This window comes from Strongylocentrotus purpuratus, unplaced genomic scaffold (genome assembly GCF_000002235.5).
Source record: "Strongylocentrotus purpuratus isolate Spur 01 unplaced genomic scaffold, Spur_5.0 spur5_scaffold_20, whole genome shotgun sequence".
In the NCBI taxonomy this organism is placed as follows: domain Eukaryota; kingdom Metazoa; phylum Echinodermata; class Echinoidea; order Camarodonta; family Strongylocentrotidae; genus Strongylocentrotus; species Strongylocentrotus purpuratus.
The window spans coordinates 16,838,147-16,856,313 of NW_022145606.1; the positions used below are offsets into that span (position 1 = coordinate 16,838,147).

The 18,167-nt window shown below is 39.4% G+C and overlaps 1 protein-coding gene across 2 annotated transcripts; it reads right to left on the reverse strand.

The window, feature by feature from the left end:
- Nucleotides 1-1,049: 1,049 nt before the first annotated feature.
- On the reverse strand, nucleotides 1,050-16,476 carry LOC754756 (ATP-binding cassette sub-family B member 8, mitochondrial). Of its 2 annotated transcripts, none has more exons than XM_030992884.1 (16): nucleotides 16,275-16,476; nucleotides 15,230-15,366; nucleotides 13,231-13,460; nucleotides 12,746-12,904; nucleotides 10,932-11,077; nucleotides 9,741-9,816; nucleotides 9,052-9,192; nucleotides 7,713-7,896; nucleotides 6,477-6,655; nucleotides 5,880-5,999; nucleotides 5,290-5,496; nucleotides 4,868-4,939; nucleotides 3,943-4,058; nucleotides 3,484-3,605; nucleotides 2,123-2,211; nucleotides 1,050-1,286 (listed from the first exon to the last, which is right to left on the reverse strand). In XM_030992884.1, the coding sequence occupies exons 1-16, from the start codon at nucleotides 16,412-16,414 to the stop codon at nucleotides 1,206-1,208; spliced, it is 2,199 nt and encodes a 732-aa protein (XP_030848744.1). In that variant the 5' UTR covers nucleotides 16,415-16,476; the 3' UTR covers nucleotides 1,050-1,205. The 2 variants fall into 2 exon arrangements, with proteins under 2 accessions (XP_030848744.1, XP_030848741.1); XM_030992881.1 differs by having other exon boundaries at nucleotides 1,051-1,286; nucleotides 15,230-15,378.
- Nucleotides 16,477-18,167: the final 1,691 nt, after the last annotated feature.

Below are 18,167 nucleotides of genomic sequence, written 5' to 3' on the forward strand. Positions count from 1 at the left end.
GGTGTTTCACAAAGATTCCAACTCGAACTTAACTCTAAATTGGACTTAAAAATTATGGAGAGCCATTTGTAGCCTTAAAATGAAATATATTCAAAAGCAAAAATTCAAGCATTTTAGACTTTTCATAAATTCCACATCAAGAACATGAAATCTCCCATGATAATAGAAAATATGAATGATTTGAATCATCATTTATGCCTTTTAAAATAACTTTTACACAATATTTTCTAAGATGCTAACAGCTTTCCATAATTGTTAAGTTCAACTTTAAATAGGATCTTTGTGAAACACCCCTAAGGTCTATCTTGATTACGATTGATGTTAACCTTAACTTTCATTCAGATATATCAAAAAGAACTTTTAATTCACAAACATCACCAGCTACTCATATTTTGCCTTTTGGATTCCAAACGCCTCTTTTCCTGTCTACATTTAGCACCAAATATGGTATCAATTTGGCAATGCTCCTGCAAGCTTTGACAGAATAATTAAAGACCAAAGTAGCTATAGCGCAGTGGGGCTTTAAATGACAACCAGAAACACAATGTCCATTGAAATTACTGTACAGAGGATGAGGTAGGTCATACATATAGGTGAAAGTCATTACCATAGCTTCACCCCACCAACACAGACACCGTTATTCCAAAGAGTCTCCGGTCTCTTATTCCTAAGGGTTTATTAAACTCGTAAGATTTCAATGTTGACATTAAAAAAAGGATAAGCCACTTTCATGGTGCTTTTCACTTTCAATTATACATTGCGATAGTTGTTTCTGTGTAGACTCTACAACAGTAACCTTCAGTTGGTACGATTTCTTAAAGGCATCGTTTAACAATATTATTTGGGTGTTTACCCAATAACGGGTCAATCATTAGTATTAGCCTTCAGTTTTATTACATGACCAACAAGCTTTATGTACTGCCCTGTCTTTTCTACATGTGGTTAAGTCCTCATCTCACATTTGCACCATCAAAAGACTCTTCGAGAGACTCGTGAGGGGGTATTTCTTGATTGGACTACCAGTTTACTGTGTGCAGACTTGTACATCCATTTATTGTATTTCCACCAAGTCTGGTGTTAGTGAATTAAGACCTTCTGCACATGGAAACTGCCGACCGACCCACCCACTTTAACCCCTTGCCTACTGGAACCCGGTTGTTCCTGTGTTAAACTATGGGCAATGTGAGGATTCAGTAAGCAAGGGGTTAATGGTCATGAGAGGCTTGTCTTTGCACTAGGTCTGCATACATGCCTTTCCTCTTCATTAGCTCTGTATGGCTGCCAATCTGAAACAATACAAACAGTTAGATTAATAATAATAATAATAGATAATCATCATCATCATCATCATCATCATCATCATCATCATCATCATCATCATCATCATCATCATCGTCATCATCATCATCTTTTTAGTCCACTCCAAATTTTATTAATCCGAAACGAAAATTCTTTTTGCCCAATTGATCGTGAGCCCGGCAGCCACTGAGCAGCGCCAGATCGACGTTGCTCTATCCCTTATTGTTGAATGCCAATTACACAGTAGGCTTGCGGGTGCACCATGTGAGAGAGAGAGCATTGAGGAGTCCTGAAAAGGACTCTCGGTAATCTTTCTTGAGGATGTGTAGTCAGAAGTTAGTTTTTGAAGTTAGATTGATTATGCAATAGATACATAAAGAGCGGTCGAACCTTTGTAATAGATTCAATTGTGTGAATTAAAAGAGTATGAGAAACAGAACTGCGGAAAGTTGAAATAAATCAGAAAAATAATTAACAAGTTATGAATTTTTGAAACATGAATCTATATGAAAATCAAACTTGCAATTCAGACAGTGGATTGACTCTCCTGGTTTTAGTACAGGGACCAATTGATTTTCCTCTATAATTGATATCTTGTTATATCAGAACGTACATAAAAATGCACATATGGGACTGTATGTACATGTACGATAATGATCATACCAAGTTTTTTTCTGCTCTTATAAAGGCTATTAAAACATCAATACTGTACATGCAATTTGTTGATCTTCTGAATCGATTTGTTGACAAAATGTCGGTTCCTATCGGCAAAAGCATTCAATGTATTTTATTTAATAAACATAGTAGGAAAGATATATGTTACCTCTTGAATTCTGCCATCTGACAGGACAGCTATGACATCAGCATTCTGAATAGTGCTTAGTCTATGGGCAATTATGAGTACTGTACGACCTGTACAGAAATATGAAAGTGGAGTAATGTTAGAACAAGGTCATGAACAAATGTCTCACACTTCCACACCCATGAAACAAAGTGTCGCCAGTTTCAGAATTCAGTTGTTAATTCCTAAAAGATTGAGAGCTTCTAAAGGAAGTTTGCAATAATTTCACAATTAAAAATCACGAATACCCTAGAAAGAAAAGGAAAATCAAAAAACATGTGGGGCCAACTATTCTTTACTTTAAAAATGAGAGATATTGGAGTAAGAATATATCAATGAATCCATTACCTGGGGGAAGAGAGAACTAGGTAGTCAATGGTTTAAAGCCAGTCAGTACAAGTTTGGCCAGGGGGAGTAGACCTCTCTGCAAGGTAACTGACAGGTGGTTATCTCATCAAATCAGCTCTCAATTAACATAAGAAAAAGAGGATAATGGGGGACCAACAGGCACCGATTAGGCATTGTTTGCTATATAGAGGGCGCAAGTAGCTATAGGTAGTGCAGTGGGCCTTTGATGCATTTAACTCGTGCACAGTTTATTACTTGGATATGGCTATGATTATCCCAACATAGTTAGGACACCAGGGGGGTGTTTCACAAAGATCCTAAGTCAAACTTAACTCTAATTTGGACTTAAATAATATGGAGAGCCATTTGTAGCCTTACAATTAAATATATTCAAAAGCAAAAGCGAATAATCAAGTATTTTAGACTTTTCATAATTTCCACATCAAGAACATGAAATCTCCTAGTTGAAAATAGAAAATATGAATGATTTGAATCAACATTGCATGCCTTTTTAAAATAACTTTAACAAAATGTTACATAATTGTTAAGTCCAACTTAGAGATAAGTTCAACTTAGGATCTTTGTGAAACACCCCCCAGATGTGGAAGTGCATTAGGGTCATAATTCAGTGAAAGACAAAATACATAGTGCGAGAGATACACATTCATCTTAGGTATGGAGGGAGAGAGATATAGAGAGAGAGAAAGGAAGAGAGAGAAAGAGAAAGAAAGAGAGGGAGAGAGATATATATATATATAAGAAAGAGAAAGGGAGGATAGAGAAATATAGAAAGAAAGAAGGAAAAAGAAAGAGGGAGAGAAGGAGAGAGAGAAATATATAAAGAAAGCGGGATGTTGAGGACAGAGAAATATATAAAGAAAGAGAGGGAGAAAGAGAGAGAGATGGAAAAGGGATGACAGAGACAATATAACAAGAAAGTAAGAGGGAGAGAGAAAGAAAGAGAGAGGGAGAGAGAGGGAGAGAGGAAATCTGACCTTTGGACACAGCATTGATAGTGTCTTGCACCAGTCTCTCTGCTTCTGCATCCAGTGCGCTAGTAGCTTCATCTAGAATCAATATGGATGGCCTCTTAATCAAAGCCCTAGCTATTGCTATCCTACAACAGCAAACAAAGCAAAATAACAATTATAATAATACATTTATAGAGAGCAGAAAGTATCCAACATTAAAGGTAAAGTTGAGTTCTGGTCATGCGATTGCATTGTGAAAGAAACGGTGTGGAATGGATCAGAAAATTGTTCATCTAGCATTAAAGTATTGGTGTGTACTGCAAGGTTTTGGAATCATCAAAATGATAAGAAATTTGGCCCAGTCTTGGTAAAGTTACAAGCACTGTACACAGAAAGATGTATATGGGACTACACGAACGTGAGGCATAAAAATCTGCATACTGCCGGGGGGTACAATAATGAAAAAGAGGAAGTTATACTAACCTCTGCTTTTGCCCGCCTGATATTGTAGCTCCTCGCTCACCTAACACTGTATCATATCCACTCGGGAAGTCTTGGATAAAACCATGAGCATTCGCTAACTTGGCTGCTTCCTCAACCTATGAATTCATGTACAAATGTACAGAAAAGTGTCAAAGCAAACACGGGAAAAGATTAGTAACCAAATTAGATCACACTGAATGGTGCTTATACAGTCAAACATGCTTTAGTGACCACATATCTAGAAAGACCACCTGTCTAGAAACAAGCACATTTTTTGTTTCCCTTGAAAATGGTTTCTCATTGAAACATGTTCCAAAGGAACCTGTCTACAAAGACCACTTTTTTGTTTCCCTTGGGCGGTCACTGTAGACAGGTTTGACTGTATCTTTAAATTCCATCATGGCAAGAATGCTATAGATAATTAGATCTCTGTCCTTTTTAGGTGGGGGGGGGGGGTCCACATACAAAACTATTTGTTTTTGTTTTTATTAAGCAATACAAAACAAAATAGCAAAGTTTCAAATTCAACGGTAGAATTGCTGATTAATTTCAGCTGGTTGAAATCCTAACCTGCAGAAGAGGTCTAGTTATTGTTCAGTTTCCCTACTCAGTCTCTCGAACTCCATGCCTCTATCACTCCATTCAGCTCTGTCTCTCTGCTTCCCTCCCTAAATCCCTCCCACTCTTCCTCCGTAACTCCTAACATCCTTCTCTCCTCCCTCCCTCCCCCCCCCTTCTGTCCCACCCACTCCCCCTTCCTCCCTCCCTCTCCTCCCTCCCTCCCCCACGTCCCTCCCTCCCTCCACCCACTCCCCCTCTCTCCCTCCCTCCCACCCACTCCCCCTCCTACCTCCATCACACCCCCCCCCCCCCTCCTCCCTGCCTCTCTCCCTCTCACTCCCCCTCCCTCTCAAAGTTTATTTACCTCTACGTCTGTAGCTTGTGGGTCCCCATATCTGATGTTTTCCCTGATTGAAGTAGCAAACAATGTTGGCTCCTGCATGAGGTACATAAAACAGTAGACAGTTTATTACCAGACCTCTGAACCAACTTTCAATAGGCAACGTTAATTCATTCAGCATTTGAAGAAAACATTTTAGTGATGAGTTAAATAAATAAACCAATAAGTCTTTCTAAAAGCTAAGTAGATTAGCTTTGCCGTCTAAAGTAATTATTAGGCACATGTTGACAAGTTTAACTTGCATTAACTATTCATTTGACAAGTATTGAAACTCTTGACTTCTACAATGTTTGCAATTTATTACACATACATATCATAAGTGTGTCAAAGGTCAAATATGGCAGCCAACAGTATCAAAGCAGATAGTAATTCATATAATAGCCCACCTGGTTGATGTAGCCTATAGTTCTTCCTCGTAACCAGCTAGGGTCAAGTTCAGTGACCTCTATCCCATCAACCTTTATACTTCCTGCAGTGACATCATAGAACCTCTCCATCAGAGCGGTGACCGTTGACTTGCCAGCACCAGATGGTCCACAGATCGCTATTACTTTACCTCTCGGACAACTGAGGCTGAAGTCCTTTAGGACCGTCTGAAATTGAAGAAAAAGCCGTACACAAATAAATGCATATGGGACTGAAGTAACTAGGAGTGAACTCTTCTTGGGGGGACTCACCACTCGGAAACTAGAACACTACCTGTATGTCTGGATTAGTGTTTTGACTTAAAGGAAAATTTGTCTGTCATCTTTAGTTTTAAAAACGTCATTGTTACTATTATTTGTGATTAGTTCACAAGCACAAATCGGCACCTTAAACTGTACCTCGCAGTTAAATGAATTTCTTTCACCACATGGTTTTCTAACACGGACCTGGCTTGCTGCGGACAGAGTCGGCAACAAAATGAAAAATTCTTGGCCCCCAAAATAGGGGTGCGTCTTATACACAGAGATTTACGGTACATATATTGACCTACCTGTTGAGGTCTTGAAGGGTAGCTGAAGGTCACACCATCAAACTCTACATTAGCATAGAGACTGTGGTATAGGATACACTTGCCTCCAGTCAGGGGGATACTTGGCTCCATCTTGATGTACTGAAAACAAGAGAGAGAGACGAGAGCACAACTGGGATGAAAGTCAAGGAGATTACAGTCAAACCTGCTTTAGTGACCACCTGTCTAAAACAAGCACATTTTTTGTTTCCCTTGGGCGGTCGCTGTAGACAGGTTTAACTGTATATTAAAGGGTTGTGCAAATCTCAATATTTCACAGTTATTAATGATACAAAAAGAATGTCTTGTTATCCTGCGCTATACACTAAATTGTGTGCACTGATGACAAGTTTTGTGAAATGGGGCCCAGGAAAGGAGCTCAAAAGGTACATCACAGAATTTCAAAATTGAATTTGCTCGATTATAACATTATAAATTACCAAGTTTCCCTAAAATTGTATGTTTTTCTCTCAATATTTTGTCTGGTTTTGATAATTAAACCAACATCATTTCAGGATGGACTTTGCAATTGAAAATTAGCAGCTACTTTACACCCTGGTAAGGCTTTCAACAACCTACCTCCATTACTCGACCAGCAGCACTGACCCCTCTGACCGCTTGACCAAATAGAATTGAAATGGCTGCTAGTGATCGCTGGACATTCTGTGATGCGACCAGAAAGGACATGAGTTGACCGGCTTGGACCTCGTTGGATGCCAAAAGATAGCCTCCATAGTAGACTACACTCAATACAAGACCTAAAACACGCAAAAGGGACAAGAAAAAAACTGTCATTTGTCACCGATGACAAGTTTTGTAAAATGGGACCCTGGTCATGCTTTGCAATGTGACCAGAAACTTTGTGAAAGCCTGTCAGTGACCTTGCAGGGAGGTCTTATCCCTCCATGCCAAACTAGTGCAGAGGAGCTTTTAATGATTAGTTACAATCAAATCACTCTTAAAGGTAAAGACCAGTTTTGGAAACGCCCCAATTTCAAAAAATGAAATGGAAGCTCTCATTACCAATCATGTGAAAGAATATGTTTTGACTAATACATGATGATAAAAAATTTGCCGGGAAACCGCCTACTAATTCATATATTTGGTAAATTTGTTTCTCTCATGGTCTGTGAGAGATATAGGGTAGTCCCATATACATCTTTCTGTGTATAGTGCTTGTAACTTTACGAAGAATGGGCCAAATTTCCTATCATTTTGATGATTCCAGAACCTTGCAGATGCTAGATGCTAGATGATCAACCTTTTCTGATCGATTCCATAACGTTTCTTTCACAATGCAATCGCATGACCATAACTGGTCTTTACCTTTAATTGAGCATTGGAAATGGACTAAATCATTTCTGTGACTTGGCTCTTTCTGATCATGTATAATGAGTAGTTCCTAACATTCTAGCTCAAAAGATAATACATAAATGTGAGTTAATTCTTTATAATATGTTCTTGATATTCTTGTTCGCTTTCTTTTCTACTGCCCTCATATATAGGTCTACATGTTGATATAGATTTTTGCTGCTGCTGCAAGAAGTGTACTTCTCTTTTTTTCCTTATTTATATTAATGTTCGATGGTGATTTTTTTTCTTTTTAAGTATTGTTGTTGTTGTTGTCTTTTCTTCAATTTGGTGGCCCCTTTTATAAGCCCTGCTTTCTCCGGTGTCACCAAACCATCATTGTATTCTTCTAAATTCTTGATGTAACTTATTTTGATTGTATATATATTTTGATGGTTGAACAAATAAATGACTTGAATTGAAAGTAAATGAGACACTGTACACCGCTTTGAGTTACATACTAACCATTAAGAGCTAGGTTGGTAAGCCCTTGAAACAATCCAATTCCAAAACCAAGTCTAGACTGAAGACCACTTGCCCTGTCCAACTCCTGACTGAAGAGGGCAGCCTCCTGCTCCTCCATTGCAAAAGCCCGGACAGTTCTCATGTTAGCCAGGGCTTCGTCTGCCACAGACATTGCCCTCGACGTCTAGAGCGTGACGGGTCAACAACAAGAAAAGAAGGCAATAGGCGGTGTCAGACAGAGGCCAAAAATCTGGATTTTAGTTATCCGGTTTTAAGTTATCCTCTTAATTGGCTGTCTGTCATCAATTATCCCTTAAAAAGATCCCTTAAATCCCCTACAAGGCCGGTGTAAGGTCAACGTTTGACTTAATGATTGGCTGGCATATGGTTTTTAACACGCTATCATAACCTGCGCACAATTATATTAGCGCGCATTTAATGAGACACGTTAATTGCGCATTACTTTTGATTGAACGTGTGATGTCACAATGGTTATCTACCTAAACGGCACATGCGCAATGGCCCATCTAAAATCTGGATTTTAGTTATCCAGATACTTTGTAATCTGTCTGTCACCAGTCTGTCACTGACGTAAATGAAAAAAACTAGATTTCTCAAATCTGGTTTATTCAAGATGGGTCAGGATTTTTCTGTGTGACACCGCGTAATGAGTACACTTCAATATTGTAATTCAAGAAATGAATTGATACGCAGTGAAAATAATTCAAATTCATGCACCAACCTTGTTTTAAAAAAAGAGAGGTGATAGGAAAAGGAGGGAAAAGAGGAGGAATTAAATGTAGAAGAAGAAGAAGAACCCTGATTCTTGTGGAAATATCACCAAACTGTTCGCTTTTAAAAACATGCAGTTTTGGGAAAATGCAAAAACCACTATTCATAACAATTGCAGACATATTAACATTTGAGTACAAAATATGCCCTTCTTACCATCAGCGTCAATTATCCTTTATTTTATGATGGCACTACTTTTGCGCACGTTATTCAAAAGCACATGAAAACAATCGTTGAGCTTTAATTTTGTGTTTCCTTCAGGCCATGTTTGTTAATGTTCATGAATGACCCTTAGAACGTTATTCACAGTTTTAAACAAATCTGGCACCAACAGATTTTGACATGCCATTTTCAAAACAATGTTGATCAGTTAAGTGTGTATGTATTAATGTAAAATGATCCGTTTAAAAGCATATTTCTTCTACTTTATGAAAAACAAGGAGTCAGTATACACTCATAGTTTGATTACGACACCCCCACTACCGATGCTCTAAAACAATAAGGGCCATTTTTTGCTCTGATATGTGGTGAAATATAGACTGGTTACCTGTTCTTGGGCATCCCTGGCTAGCTTCCTCAATACAGCACCAATGGCAGCACCAGCTAGCACTATGATTGGTAAAGTGATCACCAGTACACCAGTCAGCTTGGGTGAGAGTCCATACATACACACCACTGAACCAGCTATCTGTTACCAAAAGGATTGAGGTACATTATTGGCAAATTGTACTGGCAAATAATGACGTGTCCAGAGTGCAAAAAGGCCAAAGGTGAATTAAAAGATGAATCTGACACATCTCAATGAAATTTGTTGGCAAGACCATTAATGGTGTTCAAGTCTGCACATAGCAAGCCTGTAGGCCAATCAAGAAGGATGCCTTGTCTCTCGAAGAGTCTTTGGGTGATGTAAATGTCAGATAATGACTGTACCATATGGGGAAAGGCAGAGCAAGCCTGTTGGTCATAAAACTGAATAATCCTGGTGATTGACAACACCTGGTATAGGGTAAACACCTGAAATAACGGTGTCGAATTCCCCATGAGAACTAAACAAGCAGGCTCTCATACCCACAGACAACCCTAAAACATAATGCCTCCGGCTACTGGAAACCACTGCATGCTATATCCTGGAAAATTCTGGTATAGTCTCAGTAAATAAATCACACTTGACAATGTTTGACTAATCATTTGATCAGTATCTAGGCTTGAGTTGTATAATTTTAATTGTGAACTCACTTGTGTTGTTCCTCTTAGGCCCTGAGAGATGCATAACTTGAAGGAACTCTTGAAATCCTGAACATCAGCCGATAATCTATCAGAAACAACAAAAAATCAAAAAGGTTAAATAGACATCATTGTTCTAGAAACTCCTGACGACGGATGGTCAACCTGTTCGAAACATCGAGCCACTCATCCTCTCCAAGCGCTATAGTTCTCCTTAGAACTATATGCTAAGAAAGACAACAACAGTCCTTTTCAGGAATACACACCCCCAAGAAAGATTACCGAGTTAGAGTCCTTTTCAGGACTCCTCAACCCTCTCTCACTCTCACATGGTGCACCCGCAAACCTACTGTATATCATTGTTCTAGCTATACAAATCCATTTCATTTTCCTTTCTTTTGTGCCTTTTTTTTTGGCGGGGGGGGGGGGGGCTGAGGGGGTTAAATTGTAATGATTTCTATAAACAGTAGCCACTTCAGCTATCAACAGATACATGAAATTGTATCTCATCAAATGGGAGTTAACGAAGATGATGCCCAGAATTATAAGTTTTAGTGCGTTTGTTTATATTTCACTGGTTCAAACAACCAATCAAAGCAATTTTCTCTCAAAATAGGATTCCCATACCAGGGGGGTGTTTCACAAAGATTCTAAGTTGAACTTATCTCGTAGGCGTGATAGCTCAGTTGGTAGAGCAGTGGTCTCGTAACCAGGAGGTCCCGGGTTCGGAACCAAGGCGATGCGCTAGTGCCCTTTGGTAAGGCATTAAACCTCATTACCAGGTCCCTCGGAGAGGACCTAAAGCCATCGCCGTCTGGTTGGTTACTTACAAGAATTTGTGCTTTCTTAGCAGTCAGGTAAAATAACCACCACCACCACCACCAAGTTGGACTTAACAATTATGGAAAGCGTTAGCATCTATGAAAGTATTTTGTAAAAGTTATTTTAAAAGGCATAAAATGTTAATTCAAATCATTCATGATTTCTATTATCAAGGAGATTTCATGTTCTTGATGAGGAATTTATAAAAAGTATAAAATACTTGAATTTTCGCTTTTGAATATATTTTATTTCAAGACTACAAATAGCTCTCCATAATTTTTAATTCCAACTTAGGATCTTTAGGAGTTAAGTTCAACTTAGGATCTTTGTGAAACACCCCCCTGAGCTCAAGATTGGCTTTAAAGTACATTGTACATTTACCTGTTAACCAGTTCCCCTGTATGGTGTATATCAAAGAAGGCTATATCTTGTTTGAGTAGAGAGGTAAAGAGAGCCGTCCTGAGCCTGGTAGCAAGTTGCTCCCCAACGGAAGATAGAATGGCAATGTAGCCACATGTACACACCGCCTGCAACATAAATAATAATAATAATAATAATAGTAGGTCCTTGTATAGCACTCATACTTGACACTCCTGGCACTCCCGATTATTACCCTGGCTCTAGCACGGCCGCCATTATGGCGCTGTAGCATATCGAGGAATTAATTCCTGCCAGGTACCCATTGACACACATGGGTTGAGTTTGGCAAATGTAGATCAATGTCTTGGCAAAGGACATTTGTGCCCCGGCGGGACTTGAACCACAGACCTTGTGATCGACAGTCCGGTGACATATCCACTCGACCACAACACAGAGATAATAATTATCATTATGGTACATACTTGTACAACGCACACAGAGAGAGAGAGAGAGAGAGAGAAAGAGAGGGGGCGTATAATATGAATAAACACACTCAAAATCAATGTACAGTATAGAATATAGAAAAATTGCAAAACCTTAATTCAGTATACTAATCAAAATTCCTGTGGTTTATTTTTGTAAACTTATGACGATTGCTTTAGTCTTTATTTTGTCAACAGTATAGGGTTAGGGTAAGGGATGTAAATGGGTTTTAGGATAGGTTTAGGATTAGGATTAGGGTTAGATATACTAATGTTTAGTCCGGGGTTGAAGTTAGGAGTTTAGTCAGAGTACAGAATTCCTGCCAATCAGTCGTGGCAAAAGCATCAGCACTTCCAATACAAAAGTAAAAACTGCCAATCTTGTGCAACCAAAACTAGATGGAATTTTGACTGCGCGCAGTCGAAAATGATGCCTCCGTCATAGAGCAATTTTACAAACCAAAACAGAAGAAATTGTTCAAATTCAAGTTCGATTGTAATCCATTAACAGGTTCTCAGAATATTGTGATTACAAGCAATTTCTCATATACATATATGACTCTTTGATCTTTGACCTCATGACCCTAAAATCTACTCGGTTCATTGGCTCTGCCAGATGTCCCGAGTTAAATAGTAATCCATCTGTCAGTTCTAATGAGAATGCGTTCACAAGCTATTTTTGCATACATAATGAGCCTATGACCTTTGACCTTTGACCTCATGACCCAAGAATCTACTTAGTTCATTGGCTCTGCAAGATACATTCATGATCTAAGTTTGGCAGGAATCCATCAATCTGTTCTTGAGATAACGTGATCACAAGCTGTTTTTGCATACATAATGAGCCCTGTGACCTTTGACCTTTGACCTCGTGACCCCAAAATCTTGTCAGTTCATTGGCTCTGCAAGATACATACATGACCAAAGTTTGGCAGGAATCCATCAATCGGTTCTTCAGATAACGCGATCACAAACTGTTTTTGCATACATAATGAGCCCTGTGACCTTTGACCTTTGACCTCATGACCCCAAAATCTTGTCAGTTCATCGGCTCTGCAAGATACATACATGACCAAAGTTTGGCAGGAATCCATCAATCGGTTCTTCAGATAACGCGATTTGAAGTGTTCTATTGAAGCAGTGATTTTTAGGACATTTGGTTGACATGCTGTGTGAACAACAACAACAGCAAAAACAACAGCAAAAAAACAACAACAAAATATATATATATATATATATATTTTATGGAGAAAAAACGTACTACCATATTTTGGAGGACAAAAGGTAATAATTCTGGTAAAAACGTAATGGTTGGCAGCTCTGAAAAAGGTTAATGTAACTTTTCTTGCAAACCTGGATGCCATAGGCCGATATGAGTCGGAGGGCTGGTCTTGTAACAGCATCGAGGTAGTTCCCAGCATGCTCTCTGACTGTGAACTCTGACACGACCTGTACAAGGTCACCCAGTAGGAGGGGGATTTGAACATTGATGAAGGCTGCTAGCATGGCACTCTGTCATGTACATGCAGACAAAAAAGAAAGTTTTAAGAGATAAAAATGAATTGCAAAATGTGAAATTATTTTTAAGGTCGACAAAATCTCCCAACCTCTTTCTCTTCTCTCCCTCTGTCTCTGTGTCCCCCCCCCCCTTACCTCTCTCCCTCTCTCTCTCTCTCTCTCTCTCTGTATCTTTCTTTTTCTTACACAATCTTACTCTTAGCATCCATTTCCCTTGAAAATATTTCCCTCTCTCTCTCTCTCTCCCTCTCCCTCCTCTCTCTCTCTCTCTCTCTCTCTCTCCCTCCCTCCCTCTCTCTCATCGATCCTCACAAACTTACCGCGACGGCTGCTAGGAGATACCAAACATCCTCCCTCAAGAATCTCAGCACCTCCCAGAAATGCTCCCCATTATTGGTCTCCAGATCGGATCCCTTCTTCACCTCCAGGAGCCTTGTGGCTCCGTTCGCTTTCACTTTGCATTCTGCCCTGTTCATCTTAGACCATCCCGTATGAAGAGCTACACCAGCACCAACACCAAAGGCTAATGTCTGTGAAGGCTTCCATAATCCTGAAAATGTAAAAACAAATTTGCCAGATTATAACCTACTACAGTCAAACCTGTCTATAGCGACCATCAAATGTGGCCTTTGTAGACAGGCTCCTTTAGTACATTTTAGGTTTTTTTTATTTAGGTGTTATTTCCACATTAACTGCATATGAAAAGAATTTACAAAGTAAAGCATATACATGTACAAGGTAACAATACATGTACCGGTACATAATATTCAATTGATACAACAGTAATAGCAATTTCCAAACTTGATTTGAAAACAGAAGACTAGAAGTAAAGGATTTACTCTCATCAAAATTTTGAGTTAATTTCCAGTTCCCAAAGTCCTATAAGACAATGCTAGATTATCTTACAAATGAAAAAAAAGAAAACCAGAGTAACAGAACTTTCAAGCATTTCTTCAATGAGAAACCATTTTCAAGGGAAACAACAAATGTGGCCTTCATAGACAGGTGGTCAATAAACCAGGTTTGACTGTCTTTGAAATGCTCCTGCATAGTTATTCCTTTTAGAATTCCCTAATATATTTTGTGTGCATAATGCTTACAGTGTAGTTTACATTTGCCCCGGTTGTAATGTATGTTTATTTGTTTGAACTCTGCGAAGCACTGTAAAACTGCTTCATATGTGTAAGAGCCCTATATAAATGAATTTGTTATTATTGTAATATTACATGAGACTCGCTGATTCAGTCAAACTAGCAAAAACAAGACAATGTCTGAATAAAAAGTTCTTTACATGTATAATGAATGAAAAGCAAAATACACTGGCACCAAAAGGCATGTCTGGAACACAAAAAATATAATAGTTTGTAAATAAAAAGTTCTTTACATGTGTATGAATGAAACTTTTATAGCGTACATTATTAAGACTTACTTGAGTAATCTTCTACCAGCTCCATATACTAAAAATGAAGTTTTTTAAATAAAATAATGATTTTAAACGAATGTGCAGTCTGAATTTCAGACACATCTTTTCATGCCACTTAATTTAGCTAGTATATATAGCTACCTAAAGGGTAATGTCTCTGATAGCACAGATGGGAACTTTGCTTAAAAGTTGGAAAGTTGCCAATTTTGATTGAAAATTTTGTCCCACTTTTTGCCAATTTAAAGATTTGAAAGCTAACATACTTTACTTTTTAAATTATTGCTGTCAAAATGCAATGTGGTTAACTGGTCATAAAGCTGTGCATAACCGTGTAATGAGGCGAATACTCAAATACTCGGACGCCATGTTGTTTTTTTGTTGAATTTTTTGTTTGCCACCACCATAGTGATCATGCAACAAAAATGGACAAAAAGTGTGTTTCTAATATGGCTCTGAATCAAAGGTCACTGAGCCAAACCACAAATTGAATTGAATTTATAGTGACGGGGCGGTTATTAGACAACAGGGCCTACTATTTAACTACGGAATACTTCTTAGGATTAACTACTAATAATACTATAATAATGCCTAGATCCTACCATAAGCTGTAGAACTAACTGGTACGTCGAAGTCTCGATAAAGCACCGATGTGTGGAGCTCCACTAGACGCTACGTAGACTTGAGATCAGGGGAACACAGCAGACGGCTAGTTGTAGCGCAGTTGCAGTTCCAAGTTCAATCTGCCATACCCAGTGATGAGTATGATCGCGGAAACTACCGCGGGTGTCGCCAAATGCGGGACTTGCGCGCATATGGGTTTATACCCGCCAGAGCCATATTGGCTCAGGCTGAATCACTACAAATTGAATAGATAAGTTACTCTAAAGTAGTTATACCTTTTGCTCTACTCTGGTTCTTGAAGACAGACCCTTGGACATGGTTGCGGACCCTCTGAATAGATTCTCTAAGAAGCTGATGAACGGTGGGCGGGGTAGATCGAGGAGGCGGCGCCCTGACAACGTGGTGAAGAGATCTAAACCCCAACCTTTGCATAATTTAAGCAAGAAAAAAAAAAGTGTCACCCAAATATAATCGGCGCTAGTGTAGTTGCGTATCCATTTTTTTAGCAGCTTAATATCCATTCTTGGCAAAGGAGTTTTAGCCCAATTTTTTACTCATTTTAATCATAATCATATATTGCATTTTCCACCTCAAATTGGATCACATCCGACATCGGTAAGCCTCCGTTTAGGTCTTCGATGTCGACGTCATCGCTCAGTACCGTCTCTACGCTATAGCTCCACACCTCAAACTGAAGCTATCAGTCCAAAATTATGCAAACTTCTCGTATGGTTTATGGTATCGAGCATGCTAAAAAAATGGATACGGAACTACACTAGCGCCATATAATCATAGGGTCTAGATCTATCATCTAGATCTATTCTACAATGTAGAGTCTATGTGATGTATCGACCCTACCATCTCACCAACTAATTCATACCAAGTTTGGTGGCACTTCCTAAAGCAGCCAAACAAGACTGCATAGATCTATTCAATTCAAGCAAGAAACTCTAGACTAATCTCCAGGCATCCCCATTCAAGTTCTAAATCTCGAGTCCTACTTAGAATAGATCTAGGCCTAGACCTAGGTCTAGATCTAGAGTCTAGTTTTTTTTCTCTCTCTCTTCTTCTTCTCCTCGCATAATAAAGGTAGACCTAACTCTAGACCAAAAGCTTTAGCCTCTTTATATCGTCGGTTGCTCCACTAGACCTCCGATTATAGTGTATGGGGAATGTCAACAAATGTCAGTTTTATAAAGAAATGACCCATACCAGACGGTTATTTCTGTCTAACCTAACTCCAGGGAACTCCGACGCCGACGCTTCGGGGTCGGAGCTCCCTAGAGTTAAGGTAGACCTAGATAGATCTACATCACTCACATGGGCACTTTCTTGGCATTCTGTCCAATGGTTAGTGGAGACTTCTGTTTACACTTTGTGCCAGCTGACATCCATTGCCATCCTTTCTCTATTTTACTCCTTACAAGAATTGACCCCTGGAATTTCCCGGCAAAAAGCATCGTATTTTTCACCAATTCCGTTTCCCAGGCTTCTCACTCCAGCAAAGCATTAAATGCGTGGCTCTAGCGCGCTAGTATAGTGCATGCACTGCACTGCACTATGGGGGGCCAAGTGTTACCCTAGTTTTTCGATATAAAATCACGTCATTTTGCTACAAAATATGTACCGAATTCAGGCGCGTAGCCAGGGGGGGGGCGGTGGGGGCGGTCGCCCCCCCCCCCCAAAAAAAAAAAACGCCGGCCAAAAAAAAAAAAGAGAGAGAAAGAGAAGAAAAAAGGAAGAGGACGTAGGAAGAAAAGGGGAAAAGGAGTCGAGAACGGCCCATACACTATGAACATGACTGACAATGAGAGCGGACAAAATATACAGTTCCTCAGGTAGACAAAGGAACATCCCTTCACTGCTATTATATAAAAATGTGTAGAACAGGTGTCACATGCATATTCACCTTTTTACATAATAGCTGTGAAGGGATGTTCCTTTGTCTACCTGAGGAACTGTATATTTTGTCCGCTCTCATTGTCAGTCATGTTCATAGTGATAGGAAAGTGAAAAGTATGCCGCAGACCTGCCGCAGATCTGCCGCAGACCTGCCGCAGACTTTTAGTCTGCGGCAAAGAGTATGCCGAAGTATGCGGCAGAAAGAAATTTTGCTGCAGACTTGCCGCATACCAGTATGCCACAGGAACAGTCTGCGGCAGATCTGCGGCAGGATGAAATTTTGCTGCAGACTTGCCGCATACTAGTATGCCACAGGAACAGTCTGCAGCAGATCTGCGGCAGGATGAAACTTTGCTCCAGACTTGCCGCATACTAGTATGCCACAGGAACAGTCTGCGGCAGATCTGCGGCAGGTTGAAATTTTGCTGCAGACTTGCCGCATACTAGTATGCCACAGGAACAGTCTGCGGCAGATCTGCGGCAGGATGAAATTTTGCTGCAGACTTGCCGCATACTAGTATGCCACAGGAACAGTCTGCGGCAGATCTGCGGCAGGATGAAACTTTGCTCCAGACTTGCCGCATACTAGTATGCCACAGGAACAGTCTGCGGCAGATCTGCGGCAGGGCGAAACTTTGCTCCAGACTTGCCGCATACCAGTACGCCACAGGAACAGTCTGCGGCAGGTCTGCCACAGGAAATCCCATTAAAGTCTAATAGGGCCAATTGAAACCAATCATCTCATGCATATTCATTATTACTTTACACGTGTGACAGAAAAATACATTTATCATGATTTGTTAAGCAAATTAAGACAATGCACATCATTTTTGTGATTTCTATTTTCCTTTTGCCATTATTTACCAATAGATTATTTTGTCTGATCATGTTACAATTACATTCACGTTTAAGCAATAGATATATTGATTACTAACCAAGAAACTATGATTACTAACCAAGAAACAATATACATATTTAGTATATATATGTGTACGAGCCTGTGTCACTTTAAATGTTACTCTTAAATACACTTCAAATGATCAATGTGATGAAGTTACTACAATTGAGAATAGAATATACCTAATTGGTAATATCGACATACATATTGGTATTACCTAATTGGTAATATCGATATTGCCAATATCGATTATGAAGTATCAATCAGTTTATCACTGGTTCTTCTACATGCATACTTTATTGCCACGTACTGGATATGAAAGAGTATGCGGCAGGTCTGCAGCAGGTCTATATGAGATATGAATATTCGTGACGAAGAGTCTGCGGCAGGTCTGCAGCAAGTCTGCGGCAGAC